Source organism: Megascapheus bottae, chromosome 25, assembly GCF_031878675.1.
Source record: "Megascapheus bottae isolate mThoBot1 chromosome 25, mThoBot2.hap1, whole genome shotgun sequence".
Lineage (NCBI taxonomy): Eukaryota > Metazoa > Chordata > Mammalia > Rodentia > Geomyidae > Megascapheus > Megascapheus bottae.
Window position 1 is genome coordinate 17,943,926 of NC_143533.1, and position 20,502 is coordinate 17,964,427.

At 38.0% G+C, this 20,502-nt stretch overlaps 2 protein-coding genes across 2 annotated transcripts in view; one reads left to right on the forward strand and one right to left on the reverse strand.

Annotated features, from left to right (window-relative positions):
- The window catches only part of Fgf7 (fibroblast growth factor 7), a 53,782-nt gene extending 38,393 nt beyond the window's left edge, over positions 1–15,389 (reverse strand). The window contains exons 1-2 of the mRNA XM_090358442.1: positions 15,069–15,389; positions 13,896–14,456 (exon numbers count right to left, since the gene is read on the reverse strand). Of these exons, the coding sequence (XP_090214568.1) occupies positions 13,896–14,181 (286 nt within the window). The 5' untranslated portion in view covers positions 14,182–14,456; positions 15,069–15,389. The remainder of the gene's footprint in view (positions 1–13,895; positions 14,457–15,068) is intronic.
- The window catches only part of Fam227b (family with sequence similarity 227 member B), a 122,538-nt gene that overhangs the window by 67,952 nt on the left and 34,084 nt on the right, over positions 1–20,502 (forward strand). The window lies entirely within an intron of this gene.

The window sequence follows — 20,502 nt, forward strand, 5'->3', positions numbered from 1 at the left end:
GTGGGAATACAGTGAATGTTGGAATTTCACTTATTTTCAATAATGTGAGTGAATTTGCTGAATTAAATAGTTTTTAGAGATACTAGAACAATTTTTTTTTTTGTCTTTGGTGGGCCTTGGGACTTGAACTGTGGGCCTGGGCACTGTCCCTTATCTCTTAATTCAAGGCTACCACCCTACTCCCGGGCCTGGGTGATATCCCTGAGCTCTTCAACTCAAGCCTACCTCCCCACCCCTTGAGCCACAGTCCCACTTTGCATTTTCTAGAGATTAATTGGAGATAAGAGTCTCTCTGCTTTGTATTTTTATAACATAAGGTATAGACAAAACCATTTAAACTTATTCTTCATTAACATTGTCTCTTATTGTTTTAAGACTAATCAATTAACAGAATAGTGACTCAAGCTTCCTTTGTTTCCTGTAATGTGCCTGTAATATGTAGAGTGAAATTCACACTAAGGAAATGTGAATTACATGTCTAATTTGAGGCCAGGCGCCAGTAGCAGGCTCACACCTATAATCTTAGCTACTCAAGAGGCTGAGATCAGAGGATCATAGTTCAAAGCCAGCTTAGGCAGGCTTTTGAGATTCTTTTTTTTTTCTTCTGTCTTCCTCTTTTATTTATTTATTTATTTTTTGCCAGTCCTGGGCTTGAGCTCAGGGCCTGAGCACTGTCCTTGGACTTTCTCAAGGCTGGAGCTCTACCACTTGAGCCTCAGCACCACTTCCAGCTTTTTTTTCCCTATGTATGTGGTACTGAGGAATCGAACCCGGGTCTTCATGCATGGTAGGCAAGCACTTTAACTACTAGGCCAAACTCCCAGCCTCCATGAGATTCTTATCTCCAATAAACTACTCAAAGATTCAGAAGTAGAGCTGTAGTTCGAATGGTAGAGAGCTCCCTTTGATCTAAAGAAGCTCAGAGATAGTGCTCAGGTCCAGAGTTCAAGCCCCAGGACTGGCCAAAAAAAAAAGTCTAATTTGAAAATCTTAAGTCATGGGTAACTGGGGAGTCCTGGCAGTGATGTCTGATGATGAGCACCTCCACCCCCAAAAGGCCTCTTCTACACAATATCTTCCCTTTAATATACCTTCTCCTAAAACAATATCCTCACTGTATTCCACCCTTCTGTTATCTTATTCACTCGTTCATGTTAAAATTCATAAATCTCCATTATGTTTTAGCATAATTTCAAAGAAGATAAAATAGTCCCCAAACAGCAAATCTTTATTAGCAGAATATCTGATAGCAGTTAATTAGGCAGGCAGAGCTTTCACATTATGGCTTGCTGAGACTCAACCAATTTAGAGCCAACATTTCTTGGATAAAAAAATAAATAAAATAAAATAAAATGCAAAGATAATAGAATGTTCAATTTTATTACTGCTTAGTAATTAACCCCAAAATATTCCATAACAAGAGCACTACTGAGTGGGAAACACATTTGGCAATCCTTTCTCTCGCTCTCGTGCGCGCGCTCTCTCTCTCTCTCTTTTTTGTGGATCATGGGGCTTGAACTCTGGCCTGGGCAATGTCCCTGAGCTCTTCAGCTCAAGGCTACCACCCTATCCCTGGGCCTGGGTGCTGATCCTGAGCTACTCAGCTCAAGGCCACAGCCCCACTTCACCTTTTCTAGAGATTAATTGGAGATAAAAGTCTCTCAGCTTTGTATTGGGCTTTGTATTGCTTGGGATGGCTTTGAACTGCAATCCTCAGATCTCAGCTCTGAGTAGCTAGGATTACAGGGATGAACCACCTCACCTGGCTGACAATCCTCTCTTAATCTCATTGGTAACACTTTATAATTTAAATGTATTCACACAATGTAGTTTAACCCCTTAATTTTAGTTTTAAAATAGAATTGAGGCTTAGGATGATTAAGTACTTGCCTGAGGTGGTTGTCCAGCTAAATTATTGAAGGAAAAAAAAAATCAAAACCCAAGTTTCACAACATTTCAGACAGAATGATTTCTCCATCTTTATGCTGCTGCTCATGTTCCTATCAATTCAGTCTACCATGTGTAATGAATAATACACATGTATTACACATAATGTTTATGCTAAAATACTCCTATTTGGTATGCTAAACTAAGACTGATAAATCACTGGTTTATTGATCAGCCTAGTTATTCTGCCTTTTCTCCGTTTGTAATCTATGCCATTCTTAAGCCTCTATATCAAATATTGAAGGGGACATTAGTGGGTATTTATTAACATGGTTGATCTTTTGTTTGTGGTTAGATCTGGTAAAAAGCTTTGGTTAAGAAAAGAAGTCAAACTTTTTTTTTGCCAGTTGTGGGGCTTGAACTCAGGACCTGAGCACTGTCCTTCGACTTTTCTCAGGGCTAGAGCTTTACCACTTGAGCCACAGCACCACTTCCAGTTTTTTTCTATGTAAGTGGTACCAAGGAATTGAACCCAAGTCTTCATGCATGCTAGGCAACCACTGTACCACTGGGCCAAACTCCTGGGCAGAAGTCAAACTTTTAAACCAAGCAACAGATATTATCCAAATTATTTTGTGAATAATAGAAGTAACTAGCTTTGATTAGTTACTATTACTATTCTTCTTTAAGTAGGTCTTTATTACTTACAGCTAACAAATGGAATACAACTTTCTGACCTATGATACCTCACTGCAGTGTCGTCTTCGCTCTCTACTTCCTGTTTCGAACTTGACACTCCAAAAACAACAAATTCTCACACATACCTACTAATTCTTGAGTCAGTTTGTCATAATGTACTGTTTACCAGGAAAGTATGCTTATTCTTCCTACTCCCTTCCCCAGCTGTGACCCTCTTCTCTAGCCATTTCTTTCATGTCATCTTAGTGATGTAGTGCAAGTGCCATTGTCTTTTATGAATTTTTCTACATCTGTCCCATATTCTATTAGCTGTTCTCCAGTATGGTTCCCCTGAACATACCAATATAACAATACCAACTACAGTCTATTCAGATTGACTCATCAGAGCTGGTATTCCCAAGGAGGCTGAACTTTTACTAACAGTGTGTCTTTAGTCTTTGTTTCCATACAGCCACATACATAGCACAATAAAGAAACACTCAATAAAGATGGCAGCGAACATTGTCTAATTCCTGGAAAGAGCCTTCATGATTTTCAGAACACAAAACTTCTAAGGAACCTAAAGTCACAGTTCGTAAATACTGTATATGTCTAGTTTTGAGAAAACTACTGAGAAATAAGCAATGTAATATGATTTATCCAGAAACAGAAATTCCAGACATACTATCTTTGCATTAAGTAATCGTTTCTTGCTTTTTTCTTTCTTTTTTCTTTTTTCCTCTTTCTTTTTCTTGGGCAGAGCCCGAAGAGGATTAGAAATGAATTGAGGAAGGGAAAAAAAAAAAAAATTGAGAGCACACAGTAATCATGGACAAAAGACCAAGTTGCCAATAAACTATCCAACTACTCTTCAGAAGTACTGGTTAGAACAAGTTCTGTGTTTATTTTATTTATTTTTGTGTTTGTTACATTTAGTTCTAGTGGCTTTTAGAAAAGGAAACTATCTGCATTTACTTCTAAAATTGGCTGATTTAGTCTCTGAAATTAAAATTGCATATGAGTACATTCTATCATAATTATGCAGACATGAATGGAAGTATAAATGTTTTAATAAATAACAGAAATTTATTTAATTCAGGTGCTGATGGCTCACACCTGTAATCCTAGTTTCTCAGGAGACTGAGATCTAAGGATCAAGATTCCAAACCAGTTGGGTGCCAGTCATTCAGGGTTGTAATCCTAGCTACTCAGGAGGCTGAGATCTAGGATCAAGGTTCAAAGCCAGCCCGGGCACTAAAGTCCAAGAGACTCTTATCTCCAGTTAACCACCAGAAAACCAGAAGTGGCACAGTGGCTCAAGTGGTAGAGCAGCAGCCTTGAGCTGATGAGCTCAGGGACAGCACCTAGGCCCAGAGTTCAAGCCCTACCACTGACCAAAAAAAAGAATTCCAACCAGCCCAGGCTGTGGCTCAAGTGGTAGAACACTAACTGTGAGCAAAAAAAGCTTAGGGATAGCATCCCGACCCTGTGTTCAAACCTCAGGAGGAGAAAAAGAAGAAATGTATTTAACATGCAAAAAAGAAAATAACTTTTGCAGAATCTTTAGAAATTTGCAGGTAAAAACAAACTAAAAGTTGCTGCACCAGCACCAAGGAAGTCAGTTTTATACAAGGAAAATTAGAGTAATGCATTTATTTAATAGACGATGATATTGCCATGTACTCATTATGTCATGTTACAAAGGAGAAAATTTTATCGGTTTATTCTTCTTCAGATACAAATTAATCCATCTGAATGATGTGGTGTTTTGTTGGTGCTGGTCCTGGGACTTTCACTCAGGGCCTAGGTGCTGACCTTGAGTTGTGAACTCAAGGCTAACACTGTATCATTTTGAGCCACAGCTCCACTTCCAGCTTTTTAGTGATGAATTGGAAATAAGAGTGTCACAAATTTTCCTGTGTGGGCTGGCTTCAAACCATGATCCTCAGATCTTAGCCTCCTAAGTAGCTACGATTATAAATGTGAGCCACTGCCACCCAGGTCATATTTAATAGCACCAGCAACCCTAGTTTAGAATTCAAACTATACTCAGACTTCCATCCCAAGTCTGACAGCTGTGTGCTCATCTGCAAAATGAGCACTAATCTTCTAACTTTATGAGTCCTGTGAAGACTAGATATGCTAGGCACACAACAAACATTCACACATAGTAATAGTAGTTTTGGCTACTTTCTTAAAATAATGTTAACCTAGGTTTCCCATTAAGGGCAAGATATTACTTAAAATGCCTACTTTTCCTCCTCTAAAGTGTCATAAACTGGGAAGTTCAAAGAAATATTCTGTGTATGTTGTTCGAATACTCCTATACCTGAACTTCTTTCTCTCTAATATCTAATAATGCTAGTGACATAGTAATTCATCAGTCCTACTGTTCAATATTTATTCTTTGCAAGCTTACAAACTACCCAGATGTTTCCATCAAAGAAATCAATCATAGCATATGAAAGTTTTTTATTTAATTCACTGAATCATCTGTGAGTTTGGAGCATCAATATTTCTTAATTAAGATGAGCAACAGTGAGATAGGAGACAAAACTATGGATAATTTTAAAACTAAAAATTGTATAACAGTAATGTATGTGAATTAATGCACCTTCTATCTGGCAAATATCATGTAACCCTTTTACTAATTACAATAAAAAAAATTTTTAAAAAAAAGAAAAAAAATTGTATAACAGTGAACTTAACTAAGCTGACCATCTTCCTGAGAACTTTTTTCCTTGTGTAAATGGAACAGTGTGGTTGGAGAAATAGTTGTGATGGAATAAAATACTATGTATCAGTTAAGCTATATATTTAGATAATAACAATTTTCTACAATTTTTCATAGACCAAATTAAGAGTTACTGGTGACAACACCAACAAACAAAATTTATTTCTACAGTGTGATAACATTACTGTTAATACCTTATAAACTATAAAATGATACTTTGAAGCATTTTAAGGTACAGTTCAACAACCATGTTATAAATTTATGTTCATTTTTTGAGGTATATTATTATTCAATATCCAATAATCTCTTAAGCAACTGAAAAAATTTTTGAAGACCAAATTTGGTCAAAATCTTTGGAGCCTAAAGCATATCTTTGTGTCTGTTAAACATTCAACATTATTTTATGACACATTATTTATAGAAGGAAAGAGATGAACCTAATTTCTTTGAACCTAATTTCTTAGAAACAACGATGCCTCAATAGTCCTTATCTAAGTAGGGGAACACCCCCCCTCCTTGCCAACTTCATAAATTACATGCACAGTGTTAGGTCTTCCTGGAAGAAATCATTCCTTCCCTTGGCGCTCTCCTGTGTACCCTGGAAATCCCGCCCAGACTGTAACCTTGGCAACTGGCATGTCTGGAGGCAGTGGGAGGTCCCCCAGTCTGAAGTATTTCTGCATCCTCTGAGGGTCACATCCACTTCTGCTGTGGCCACTCCCCTCCCCCTATATAATCTCTCACTTCCCACCGTAAGTGCTTCTTCTTCCATCTGACTCCATCTTGTGGGGTTGGAGGTCTGTTTTCTCTCTTTCTCTCTCTCACCCTCTCTCAATAAACCCTCGCCTCTTGAACTGCGTAGAGTTTCCTTTCGGCAAACCTTACACACAGCTGATTATTGATGGTTCTGTTTACATAGTTAAGTTAGGTGCTAGAACATGCATGGCATAGTAAAAATATGGCTTAATGCAGCAGATCACCTCCATGATTCTGTCCTTGAATGCTAAGCATATATGCTTGAAAACCATTACTTTTCTTGTGTCTTGGGAACTGTTATGGAAAAACATCCTCTATGGTGATAATGTAACTTTTATAGTGATTATATACAGAAACTTGAGGAGGTTACAGTTATGATCAAATACTTTTAAAGAGAAAACTGTGAAGTTATTTAGGAAGAAAAAAACAATCTGTTGTTCCACTTACTTGAACATGAATTCACCCTATGAAACTTTGAAAGATAGGTAACATCTTTTTCATTTTTTTATTAATTCATCAATAGTCACTGTTGTTTGCCTTTACCATATCAAGGATTAGTAGGAACAAAACCCTCAATGTATGTTTCTTAGAGAAATAACATTCAATGGGAGGGAGTTACATTTTTAATGCCTATGTCAATTGCACAAAGTGAAAATTAAAGCAGTTGTTTTCTTAATTTTTGAAATACAGAAAAAGCAAGGATTACCTTGATCTCAGACCCAGAACTTTAAATTCGTCTGAAATCCCACTGTAGATCTCTGAATTGCATCCCAGCATCCTTGCCCAGAAGACCACACTGATAGTTGAAATCCATATCCAAACTCCTAACTTCAATAGAATTGCTCTTGGTTTACAGTCAGCGTTACAGCCTCTTCAGTGATCAGACAACTAAGTGGTAGCTTGATTTGGTTCATGACTATACCAAAGACAGATTCCAAGACAATAACTTAGAGGTTGCAATTTAACAAGATTCCAGGAATCAGGCTGTAAGGAAGGCCTGTAAGGAAAGGTTCTATTGTCGTGTAAACTTTGATACTCCTACATTTACAATTCACACGAGTGCCCTATGGATCCATAGAAATTCTGCTGTGAAAGACTGGCTCAACTTTACTTAACCTAATATTTCCCAATCAGCTAGCCACAGAAACTGTGCTTCAGGAAACACCACTAATATCTCAAGGGACACTAGTGTTCTAACAAACAATTTAGAAATACTGCCCTAAGAAAAATATGCAGGCTGAGTTGATTCTGAATTTGGTCTCAAGTAAACTTTTCAGCATTATCTACAATTACATCTGAAATTCAAATAGAAAAAGATGGGAAAAACTACAATAGAACATGAAAACATGGTATTTAAGGATGTTGAAATGTGCCCCATTTCTTTTGTACACTCATCATAATTCTATGACTAATTCTGATAAATAAGCTCAATTTCAATTTTCTTAATATTTTATATATATATATATAATTCCTGCCTTTGCTTCTATGTGTCATATGTGAAATTTAAGATATAGGAAAGTACTATAGTCCAATAACAACATTAGAGGTGATACAAAAGAAAATAAAGCTGCACTTCATGCTATGCATCTACCTAATCTTATGAGATTCATATCCAGACTTACAGTGAGCTTCATCACCTTTTCATTCATCTGGAAAGACCCTGGAGTTCTCTCCTCACTAGGTTTGGTTAGGTTCAATGCCATCTCTTTAAATTTTTGCTTTTGAACTGGGTGGAAGGGCTGTGAGAGTTAAGAGCCTGATTTGATGGTATTTAAGTTTACAAATTGCATGCTTAGTGCCAGATAACTGACACAGACTATGATGCCTGTACCCCAGGCCCTTTCCTTCAGCAACACTTGAAAGAGCCTGAATAATCTGCCTGTGGCAGGGGACCTGTTCTTCCCTGCAACTATTTTACTCACTAAAGCAAACTCCTAGCTTTAAAGCAGGATACCAAATTGTCATTACATGCATTTCTAGGCCAAATGTGAAGCCACTGAAATTTGTCAAGGGAGGTCAAATGGACCCAAAAGAACTTCTTTACAAGCTCCTTTCTGATCAATCCTATTTCCCTCTGAGCTGATGCAGCCTGAATTACAATTTTTTTTGTTCCCCTTAAGCAGTGGTTTGCAACCTTATCTACACATTAGGAGAAGTTTACCAAATCACTGAAGAAGTTTACCAAATATGGAATCCTGGGTCCTCCCTGTCTTCATGAGTGTAATGTAATTGAGCTCCAATTTCCTCCAGGAGTTAATGCAATCCCTTCACCCTAGTGGTTCTCAGCCTTGGCAGTGCATCACAATTATCCAGGGAGCTTTTAAAATTCTCCATGCTGAGACTGCACCCCAAACCAATTTAATGGTCTTTGTAGATGGGACCTGGCACCAATACTTTTTTTAAGATCACTAGCTGATTACAATATTTAGCTTTAAGAAATAGAAAATTTTAGAAAAGACAGCTCCTGCCATATATCTCAAGCTGGCTTCTTGTGTTCTGCCTAGTTAGTGTGGGCCTTGGAATGCCTTGGTTCTGTAGAGTTATTATCCAGCTGTGGCACAGGGAAAGTCAATCATCAGATGCTCTAGATTGATATACAAATGCTCAATTCTTACAAGATTTACAAAGTAAGCCATGAAAGAGATGCACTTGTGGCAATAAATGAAGCTGTTTTCATTGAACAAGCATGAGGCAAAAAAGAAAATTAATGACTGTAAAATGAAAAATAAGTTGGAAGTTTGGCATAGTGGTAGAGTGCTTGCCTAGTATGCATGAAGACCCGGGTTTGATTCCTCAGTACCACATATACAGAAAAAGCTGGAAGTTGTGCTGTGGCTCAGGTAGTAGAGCTCTAGCCTTAAAAAGCCCAAGAGCAGTGCTCAGGCCCTGAGTTGAAGCCCCAGGATTGGCAAAAAAAAAAAAAAAAAAAAAAAGGAAGAAAGAAAAAGAAAGAGAAAGATAGCCCTTAATATTAGAGTTTTCTAACAACAGCTATTTTCATATCTGCTCCCCAGAAATTAAACCAGACTTTTCATTCATTTAAGGCTTTGAAAAGTTATTAAGGAATTCATGTAATTAGTCCTATAGGATTCCACTTTGTCAATGATTTCTAGGATTTGGTTTAATATTATGTGTTTGGCAGAACTCTATTAGGTATATTTGTCTTTTTTAAAGGCAGGAGTTACGTTTATATTGTTTTGTTTTGACAATATGAGTTATTCTTATAGGCAATTTGTGAAGAACTGTTTAAAACAGAAGTAAATTTACCTTCTCCATATTCCATGACGATATGCACATTTTATGGCGAGTAGAAGAGAGTACTGTTGAGCAGAAGCCAATCCAAAGAATTGTTGACAATTAAGTCGCTGAAGGTTTCATGGCCAAAGTCAGATCCAACTTTGCTGTGTTTATTTGCTTTTTGCCAATTGTTAGGCCATATCCCATCACAGTCTTACAGTCCAAAAGAGAGTATTGCCAAATCATTGGCCAATTTTCAGAATGGCTAACCCTTTTTTTGCTTTGGCATTAACACAGTCGAATCAGTTGCTCATGACAATACAGGATTTCCTCTCAACAAGAATAGGTGATAGTATAGCTGGGGACAACATGACTTTTTAATGATTGAATCTCAAAAGCAAGATCTTGAAGAACTGGGTCCATGGAGACCACTGTTGGGTACCTAGCACACTGCTGCTGTCTCTCACTCAGCACCACAATTCCAAGCTTAGGCAGCAGTGTTATTTTTGTCAGGTGTGGAGTGATTGCCCCTGTCTGCTGATGGTCTGCCTTGGCCAGCAAACCTCTGCATTCACCCTCAGGCCTTGTCTCCAAGGGGAGAGATCTGACAACAGCAGTCCAAGTATTGACCATTCATTCCTAGTCCCTTCGGTTATCAACATTCTTCTACAGAGGGCATGAGTGTTTAGTCCTGATTTCATTCTCCTTGTCATTAGCTCGGGTCAGTTTCCAAAACTTCAGCACTTACACATGTATCATAAAGCTAAATGGAAAGTGACAAGAAGGTTTCCAGTAGAGAGAAGAGGTTGTCTGCCTCTTGAATAAGAGCATTGTGTAATTCCTTAGACCAGCTTTCAGGTGGCACCTTTGCTCTCCTTAAGAAATATATACAGTCCAGGGCTGGGAGTTTGGCCTAGTGGTAGAGTGCTTGCTTAGCATGCATGAAGACCCGGGTTCGATTCCTCAGTACCACATACATAGCAAAAACGCCAGAAGTGGTGCTGAGGCTTAAGTGGTAGAGTGCTAGCCTTGAGAAAGTCCAAGGACAGTGCTCAGGCCCTGAGCCCAAGCCCAGGACTGGCAAAAAAAAAAAAAAAGAAATATATACAGTCCAGTCTTCTGGCCTCTCCCTTTTCCAGTCTCTGGCCTCTCCTGGAATTCCCCCATCTACATCATTAGTTCTTGCTTATGTGGCTACAGATATAAATCATTTAGTTTCTTAGTGCAATGTATTTACTCTAATAGTACAGGTAAACCTGAAGTGACTATGATATCCTGAATCTTCATGGACCAGCATGACTTAAGTAATTCTTCAATTTGAGGAATGACTGGCCATACCCACCCACCACCCCATTTCTTCACTCTCTTCCTCCACATCCTCTTATCTCAACCCAGATATTTTCCTCTCTCTGCCAATGTCAATCAAGTTTTACCAGAATCTCATCCACCACATCCCAAGGGGACAAATATTTGGCTCAATGGTAAGGCAGTAGAATACTAGTTAGTCTGCATAAGACCCTGGGGAGCCTGGCTGCTGCTGGCATTTTCCCTGTCATTCAGAGAAAACATGAGTGACATTCCTGTGGCAATCCAGGTATCAATTATGTTTACCTAGCTGATGTCACAATTTTACCTGAAAAGTGAAACATCTAAGATATTAAAATTCCATACAACTCTTACAGGACCTCCAAAGAACAACCTGTTTCAAATTCTAAGGAATCAAAACATTGAGAACAAAGAATTATCTGAGTTTATGACCTTTATGACTTTTTAAATTCTGTTACTTCGAATTCCAGTAGGCAATCTAACTATTTTAACTTCCATTTTAATGATAATAGGAAAAAACATCCTTTATTCCTTTATTTCATTTATTGATATTGGTAAAACCATCACTAATATTTAAAATTTAGGGGGGATCAAGAGGAATATGGGGGGGGGGCTGGGAGTTTGGCCTAGTGCTAGCATGCTTGCCTAGCATGCTCAAAGACCTGGGTTTGATTCCATGGTAACTCATTTAAAAAAAAAAAAAGCCAGAGGTGGTGCTGTGGCTCAACTGGCAGAGCTTTTAGCCTTGAGAAAGCCCAAGGACAGTGCTTAGGCCCTGCGTTCAAGTCCCAGGACTGGCAAAAAAAAGAGAAGAGAAGAGGAATAGAAGCTAACAAAGGGGGTGAACTTGCTCAGAGTAACATTAATGTATGTATGGAATTACCACAATGGAACCCCCTAATGTATGCTAATTCAAAAAACTTTAATTGTAATATCAAGTTTCTCATCCTCTTTGATAATTTTTTTTACAAATTCTGGTAAACTACTTTCTTTGTACCTGGCTTTTCTAATACAGTAGCTTTAACTTCACACAGATAATTTGCTTGTTTACCTGTGACATTCATTTTTAAAAATGAGTAAAGCAGCTCTTTAGGTGAGAGGAAATGATTATCAAGATTTTCTCCCAATTGTTATCCAAATATTCTTCACTGAAATATTTTCCTATCTAACTTAGGCTTTCCTATAGCCAAAGCTGCAATACGATAGCAATACAACTTGACAACCGTTTTAGAGTTTATTTGAAGGATTCTTGTGAAGGTCTCCCCTTCTACAAGAACTTACATGTCAAGAAAGTATACCCATCTATAGAGACTGTAATAAAGCTTGTTAGTGGTGATTATATTACTGTATATCATATTTTGAGTGCATTGGTATTGTGACATTCTAATTTATGATGTATAGGATCCTTTTCTTTTTCCTTACTAGCGGAGAAATGGTTTATCAAATTGGCTTTATAGATACACATATTGTGTTTCAACCTACAGAATAATTCTAGCACTTTGTATATGTTTATAAATACCTTAGTCTCATGCTTTTAAGAAATTTTAACACAAAATAATCCTTATATATTCCAATACATTCTACTTGTAAATGCTTTTATCCCAAATCACAGATTTTTACTAAATTTTACATCTTTTAATTACTTATTATTTTGTAAAACCATCTCCAAAATTAGTTAGACTATAGAATTGTACAGCTTAGGTCTAACGGCTTATTACTACAATTTGAAATGCTGACATAATTTTACTGAGATCATATTTACTTTCATTGTAAGCAGCATTTATCTAATAGGTTCTAATATTTCTTCACACTTACATTCAGTGGTCTATAGTACAATACACTGTAATGACTAGAAGGCATGCTGAAAAAAATAATGCCACATTTTATAGATTAAAGACTAAGAAAACTGAGAGATTGGACATGTATGTCCTAAGTTCCACCAGGACTCTAGCCTTTCTACCAGATTTCATCATCTATGCTACATTTCACTGACTTTTTTTTCAGATAAGCTTATTCTAAGCCAAACTGTTGATCACATGGAAGTAGGTATCAACTAACACTTCTCAGTATAGCCATTTCCTTAATTAAACCAGTCAAATTAGAGCAGTCTTCTGGAATTAAGATGATGCCTCTACAACTAGCAATAATAATAAGGCAGTACAATCTATCAAATGGACCTAGCATTTTGTATGGTTAAACAAATGGTCTCCATTTCATATTAGAAACATAACTCTCCCAAATTCTCATATGTTGATTGTCTACAAGCCAAAAAGCACAAGCAGGCAACCAAAGTTTCAAGTAATTACCTACCATAGATCTGGTGCTGTATGGGGCAAGGATTGCACCACCAGCCCAACACTAACATTTTATAAAACATGCAACAATTAACATTGTCCACATACTAGCGATGGAAATCAAGTTTATTGTCACCTGGGGATCTTAAGTCCTTAAAGTAAATGTTGAAGTATATACTTGACATCATTAGCTTTAATGCTATGGACATTGGTTATTGATCATAACCATTAAGTGAAAAACCCAAGTGCTGGTATTTTAATGTGGAAAAAAATAACAAACCACTGGTGATGGGGAAAACATAAAAGTTTTCAACTGAAAATCAAATCTCCAACTGACTTTTATTTCCTCACACTTAGGCTTCTCATAAAACTTAGATGGCATAGAAGACTTAAAAAAAATGTTAGAGAAATGTTTTCTGCCTTGCTAGGTAAAAGCAGTCTTCAAAAGGGCACATTATGCTATGGATGGGTAGGGAGGCCACATGACTGAAGACAAATGTATTTTTAACACAGATGAAGTATTAAGTATCCTGGAATTACTCTCTCAAAGGACATATTAAATAGTAATAAATTTTTAATTCTCAAACTGGTGATTACTAGTAGTTTGGGTGAGAATTTAATGAGAACTGTATGAGAACCCATAAGCGATTTCTGCTGGAGGGAACCAACCATATATTTTTTGTGTATGAATAATATCACTTACATTTGGCTTAAGTGTATTTTGAGCTTAGGACATGGATCATATATTTTGCAGTTGGCCTGGGTGATTAGTTCCAACTATAATATTAGCAGGTTTGTTCTGTTCCAAGAGATATTTTTAGAATCATAGTCTAACAGTCCCAGTGTAGCAAAATTAGAAGGTGATAGTTGTATTTAATACTTTTCATGAAAAAGGAAACTTCAAAAGCATGCCACCTGAAAATGTGTCCCTTAACAGATTGCCAGGGCTTAAAGCACTGCTTTAAATAAAACACATTACTTACTGTAAATGTTCTTCATCTCTTGGGTCCCTTTCACTTTGCCCCGTTTATCAATCCTCAGATACCACTGGGTTCGACAGAACAGTCTTCTCACTCTTATATCCCCTCCTTCCATGTAATCATAACTTCTTGTATGTCGCTCAGGGCTGGAACAGTTCACATTTGTAGCCATTTGCTCTGGAGTCATGTCATTGCAAGCTAAAGCTATAGTGCCCACTAGACAGATAATGTGGAAGCATGATCTGTAGAGCAAAGTTGGCAGGATCCATGTCAGTACCCATTTGTGCATTATAGTGTAGTGCTCCGGGTGTTCATGAATAACATAATGAAAATTAAATCTTGAGTTGATGCTTATTCCTAGGTCATTGACCTTTTCCACTCTGCGAGCTGTAGATTGATTTAAGGGAGAGTAGTTGATCTTTTCCGACTGTTAACCCTTATCCTTTTAGTTTCTGATGACAATATCGGATTCCTCCTCAAGTAACTCTCTGTTCATAGATCCTTATAAAAACAAGATGTAGTAAGGCCAGTTGCTGCAACGCTGAGCTGATCGCTACTTGACTTCTGTTTGCAATGAGAGATTAAGAATGGGAAAGGGAGGAGAAAGGAAAGATTTTTTTAAAAAGTGTATGTTTAAATTTCAGTGGACACACAGCCTTATAACATAGAGTGCCGTTTGCACTCTGAAGGCACAGCTTCCACAAAACATGTCATCATCTCTCCACTCTAATTATAAATTTATACAAGTTATACATTAGTAGACAAATCAGAATCTGAACCAGTTATTCCATTTGCAGTTTTGTAAGAAACGTTCTGTACACAGAGCTAATGATTTTAATCAGATCTACAGCCACTATTCACAAATTATAAGTGTGTTCCCTAGATTGCTTTCTTTTGCACTTTTACATTTGTGGTTAATCAATTATCCTCTCCTGAACTGCTCAAGTTTTGTTGTTGTTGTTTTCAAGTTAAATGTCAACATTGCTCTGGAGAATGTCAACTTTATCTTTACATAAGTTCTTCAACAGAATTACTCTAGACATTTGCATGGCTCAGAACTCTGGTAACTTTGCTTTTCCCCCCTCAGTACTATACCCAGAGAAAGAGAGAAAAAGTTTAAAAAAAAAAAAACAAAAACATTCAGCATTGTTTTAAAGACAAATAACAGTAACTTACTTGTTCTGTTTATAACAGCTGGATACTCAAGAATTCCATGTCTGCTGTCTGCCCTGTGCAACTGGAGCCTCTCTGCTGTAGCTACAAACTATTTCTCAGCTGAGAAATACTCCAGCAGAATCATAATTGTTTCCATAAATCAAGAGGCAAGAGGATTTTCTCTGTGTGTGTGTGTGTGTGTGTGTGAGCTTGTGTGTGCCTCTGTGTGTGTGTGTATGTGCATGCGCATATGTGTAGAGCCCTTTTATTCAGGGCTTTTTGATAAATACCTTTGCTGACCTCATTGGAAGCAATTAAAACTTAACCAGTGAGCTAGCTGTTAGTCGAATGCAACAGTGAGAATAAAAAGACGCCTGTAGAATATTCACTGGTCATGAGAGGGAGCTGTGGTCATGGTTTATGTTGAAATCTACAAGTGGGTATCTGCTTTATGAAAACAGATCTCTGATTATGAAGCAGCGTAGCAGCTGCATGGACTATGAAAACATTTCCTTGAACGTATATATGAAAAGGGAATTTCATAGTTAGAAACTCTTTTCCATAGCTTATGATGTATATCTTTCTTCACTTCTTTGTGCTCAGAATGTTAGAACAAAACGAGTATATATTAGCTCACATACTCTTTAGTGTCTAACGAAGTATATAACTGAATTGAGAGTATACCTTTTCACAGAGAGACAGCTTGTCATTGCTAATGGGGAAGATTTTTTTTTTTGCCTTCTTAGGCTCAAACTGAAAAGGCCCTTTTTTTGTTCGTTTGTTTGTTTGTTGCCAGATTGGGCTATTCATAACCAGAATGACCTTGGGCCTGTCACTTTACATTCTGAGTTTCAGTGCTGCTAGATTCATAAAATTAATGCTAGTTTGTGACCTCCAAATCCTGTATCCTGTGACTTTATACTACAGTTCATACAATATAGGGTATAAAATAGGTAAGGAAATTATAATACTTTTTTTTTTTTGCCAGTCCGAGGCTTGGGCTTAGGGTAGTCTGAGCACTGTCCTTGGGTTTTCTCAAGCTAGAGCTCTACTTCTTGAACCACAGCACCACTTCTGGGTTTTTTTCTATGTATGTGGTATCAAGAATTGAACCTGGGGGCCAGGAACTTGGCCTAGTGGTTAAAGTGCTTGCCTAGCATGCATGAAGACCCGGGTTCAATTCCTTGGTACCACATATATAGAAAAAGCTGGAAGTGGTGCTGAGGCTCAAGTGGTAGAGCTCTAGCCTTGAGAAAAGTCCAAGGACAGTGCTCAGGCCCTGAGCTCAAGCCCAGGACTGGCAAAAAAAAAAAAAAAAGAATTGAACCTGGGTCTTCGAGCATGCTCGGCAAGCACTCTACCACTAGACCAAACTTCCGGCCCTACTCTTAAGATTTATAAAAATTGCCCTTAGGAGCAGGCTTTAGTGACTCACACCTCTAATCCCAGCTACTTAAGAAGCTGAGATCTGAGGATCCTGGTTTGAAGCCAAGGTAGACAGGAAAGATTCTTATCTCCAACTAACCATCAAAAAGCTGAAATCTGAACTGTAACTTAAGTGGTTGAGAAAAACAACACCAACAACTCTGGGACAGCTCCCAGGCCTTGAGTCCAAGCCCCAGGACCACCTTCACCCCATCCTCCAAAAAATATTATTAAAGATTAAACATAATATGGCTTTCACCTTGGATATTTGCCTCAATAAGAGCATTAATTTAGGTCCAGAATAATCAGACTTATAGCTAGTATAGTGAAAGTCCTTTTCCTTTTCAAATGAATTTCTCACCTTTTTATTTCCTATACTGGCATATAAATGATGTTTCAGAGCTTTATTAGATATTTAGATCTAATTCAATATTTAGGAATATGTATTTAAATTTTCATTTCCATGTTATATCACACATTCTTTTCTTTCCTCTTTCTCCTCCCTCTCCTCCCCCAGCATTTAAAATATGCTTATTTACCACTAGGTGGCGCATGCAGACCAAATAGAAGAAAGAAATCCGTTCAACTCAATTAGAGATTTCACTGTATATTCTGTGCTTTTAGGGGGATAGAATCAAGATCACAGAGTATTTAAACATACTGAGTTACATTGTATTAAAACACTAATATTCTCTCTCTTTTCTTTCTTTCTTTTTGCTTTTTTTTTCTTTTGCACAAGTCCTGGGGCTTGAACTCACAGCCTGGGCAATGTCCTTTGGGCTTTCTCAAAGCTAGCACTCTGCCACTTGAGACAGCACCACTTCTGGCTTTTTCTGTGTATGTGGTACTTAGGAATCAAACCCAGGGCTTCATGCATGATAGACAAGCACTCTACCACTAGGCCACACTCCTGTCCCCTCAAACATTAATATTCTTTAAACTGCTAAGAGTTTTAAGCTGAGAAGAGTGGGCTACATCTGTAAAATCAAGAAAGCTCAAAGCATCCTATAATTCCTCCTAAAAGGAACAGAGAAGGAATGAAAACATGCTGATACAGTATTCTGAATTATACCCACTGATTTTGGAGACAGTAATGATGAACAGAGTCCAGATTTCTAGGACTCAGATATTTCTTCTAAAGAAATGAAAGTAAACCAGGCACGAGTGGCTCATGCCTGTAATCCTAGCTTCTCAAGAGGCTGAGATCTTAGGATCTCAGTAGGTAAGTCTGTGAGGCTTTGATCTCCAACTAAGAACCAAAAAGTCAGAAGTGGACCAGTGGCTCATGTGGTGGGAGCACTAGCCTTGAGCAAAAAAAGCTCAAAGATAGTACCCAGAGCTCTGAATTCGAGCCCCAGGACCAACACAAAAAAATAAAAATAAAAAAAGAAGTAAAAGTAATGTAAATTAAAATCTATTTAAGGGCCGGGAGTTTGGCCTAGTGGTTAAAGTGCTTGCCTAGCAAGCATGAAGACCCGGGTTCGATTCCTCGGTACCACATACATAGAAAAAGGCCGGAAGTGGTGCTGAGGCTCAAGTGGTAGAGCTCTAGCCTTGAGAAAGTCCAAGGACAGTGCTCAGGCCATGAGCTCAAGCCCAGGACTGGCAAAAAAAAAATAAAAAAAAAAAATCTATTTAAAACTATTAAATCCATCTCTTCCACACTTACATGACAGATTTTTTTTTTTTTTGGACAGTCCTGGGCTTAAGCTCAGGGCCTGAGCACTGTCCTTGGATTTTTCTCAAGGATAGAGCTCTACCACTTGAACCTCAGCACCACTTCCAGCTTTTTCTAAGTATGTGGTACCAAGGAATTGAACCCGGGTCTTCGTGCATGCTAGGCAAGCATTCTACCACTAGGCAAAACTGCCGGCCCCATTACAGATGTTTTTTTTTTTTAATTTTCTTTTGCCAGTCCTGGGCTTGGGCTCAGGGCCTGAGCACTATCCTTGGGATTTCTCAAGGCTAGAGCTCTACCACTTGAGCCTCAGCACCACTTCCAGCTATTTTCTATGTATGTGGTACTGAGGAATCGAGTGCTAGGCAAGCAATCTACCAGTAAGCCAAACTCCCGGCCCCTATGACAGATTATTTAATGTATCATCTACTTATTTATTTTTTTAAATTTTATTGTCAGGATTATGTATGGAGAGGTTAATTACATTCATAAGGTAGTGCGTATATAACTTCTCGAACATTATTACCCCTTCCCATGTTTTTTCTCCCACTTTCACTCCCCCCACCCCTCCCAAGTTGTAAAGTTCATTTCTAACATACTGTCTTGCTGTTACATGATTAACCCTTTGTCTTTTGACTTGTTAACATCTTGTTATGATTGTTTTGCCAATCCTGGGCTTGAGCTCAGGGCCTGAGCACTGTCCTGGGACTTTCTCAAGGCTAGAGCTCTATGACTTGAGCCTCAGCACCACTTCTGGCTCTTTTCTATGTATGTAATACTGAGAAATCGAACCCAGGTCTTTGTGCGTACTAGACAAGCACTCTACCACTAGGCCAAACTCTCAGCCCTATGATTGGTTTTTAAATGAATAAATCAACATATTAGAAGTCAGTATTTGATAATCAAACACTTTAAGATTTAAATTTGAGTTAGTAAGGTTTTAGTGACTTCAGTTAATTTAGCATGGACCCATATTGGCTCACTGGTACCACAGGGCAATGGAGACCTCACTTGCACACCACCTTATTATATTTATTGTACTTCAATGAGGAGTCTTGAAAAACTAATACTCTGGTTGTCTCTACTTTGTTAGTTGTAGAAATAAACAGAGATGAGGGGCCGGGAGTTTGGCCTAGTGGTAGAGTGCTTGCCTAACATGCATGAAGACCCGGGTTCGATTCCTCTGTACCACATACATAGAAAAAAAAGCCGGAAATGGTGCTGAGGCTCAAGTGGTAGAACCCTAGCCTTGAGAAAATCCAGGGACAGTGCTCAGGCCCTGAGCCCAAGCCCAGACTAGAAAAAATAAATAAATAAATAAACAGAGATGAACTCTCAGAGGAGTTTATCTTGCACTTTGACAGTTCTTTACTGCTTTTATATAATATGCATACAGTAATTGGCTAAGCATAGGAATGTTTTTTAGAATTGTCTTTTGTTATTTCTAGATTGAGTTAATTTCATTGTTAAAATTGTTTTGTGAGGTTTAAGTTTGGAAAACAAAACATTTCCATCTATTTCCTTTTTCTAAAAAATGCCTTTTTAAAAAATTTCCTCTTAAAGTCAAAGTTAGTAAGTACTAAAACTTTTTCAAAAAGAAGTAAGACAATATTGGGCCAGTTTGCTTTGTGGATAAAGTATATGAAAAGACAATAAAAAGGAAAGAAGGAAGGTGGTGCACACTTTTTTTTTGTCTTAATAGTATGTAAAAACACCCATTTATTCAGCAAAGTTATCAAGTTAATGTGACCAGTAAAAGTGGCATTTCACCCTTTGTGCTTCCCTTCTTGTGAGACAAGGTTTCCCTGCAAAACTTTCAGCAGACAGCCGTTTGAAGCCTGGGTGGAGTGGAGCAGGTGAAGAGGGGCCTGTGAATGTACACAAATCTTCCCAAGATCATGGGCACATACTTTGGAACAACAAAATTCCAACATGGCCTTAGTAGAGATTAAGAGAGGAGTGGTGTGTGTGAACATTCCGGAAGTCATGCAGGACCCCCATGGGCTCTGTTGAGTTAGGCATTTATTCTAAGAGCAGAAGAGTGACATGATCAGAATTGTACTCTCTGCCCCGATGCAAACTTTATTTCCATTGGCAGAATAAGTTTTATGAAGTACCAGTGTACATTCATTCGCCCTAGATGTTCTGTCCTTCACATTGTCAAAAGTACAGTCAAATGTCAAGGTTGGAGCATAGCTGGGGAATAAAATGTCATGTATGCCTCCTGACTTGGATAAAACCTGAATCTATTTCAAAATGTCATGCTCAGTGACTTCAAAAATAAAGGAAGCCTAAGAGAGCTTTTGCTAACTAGCACAATGAAAGCAGAGTTCATGATCTAGGAGCCACATA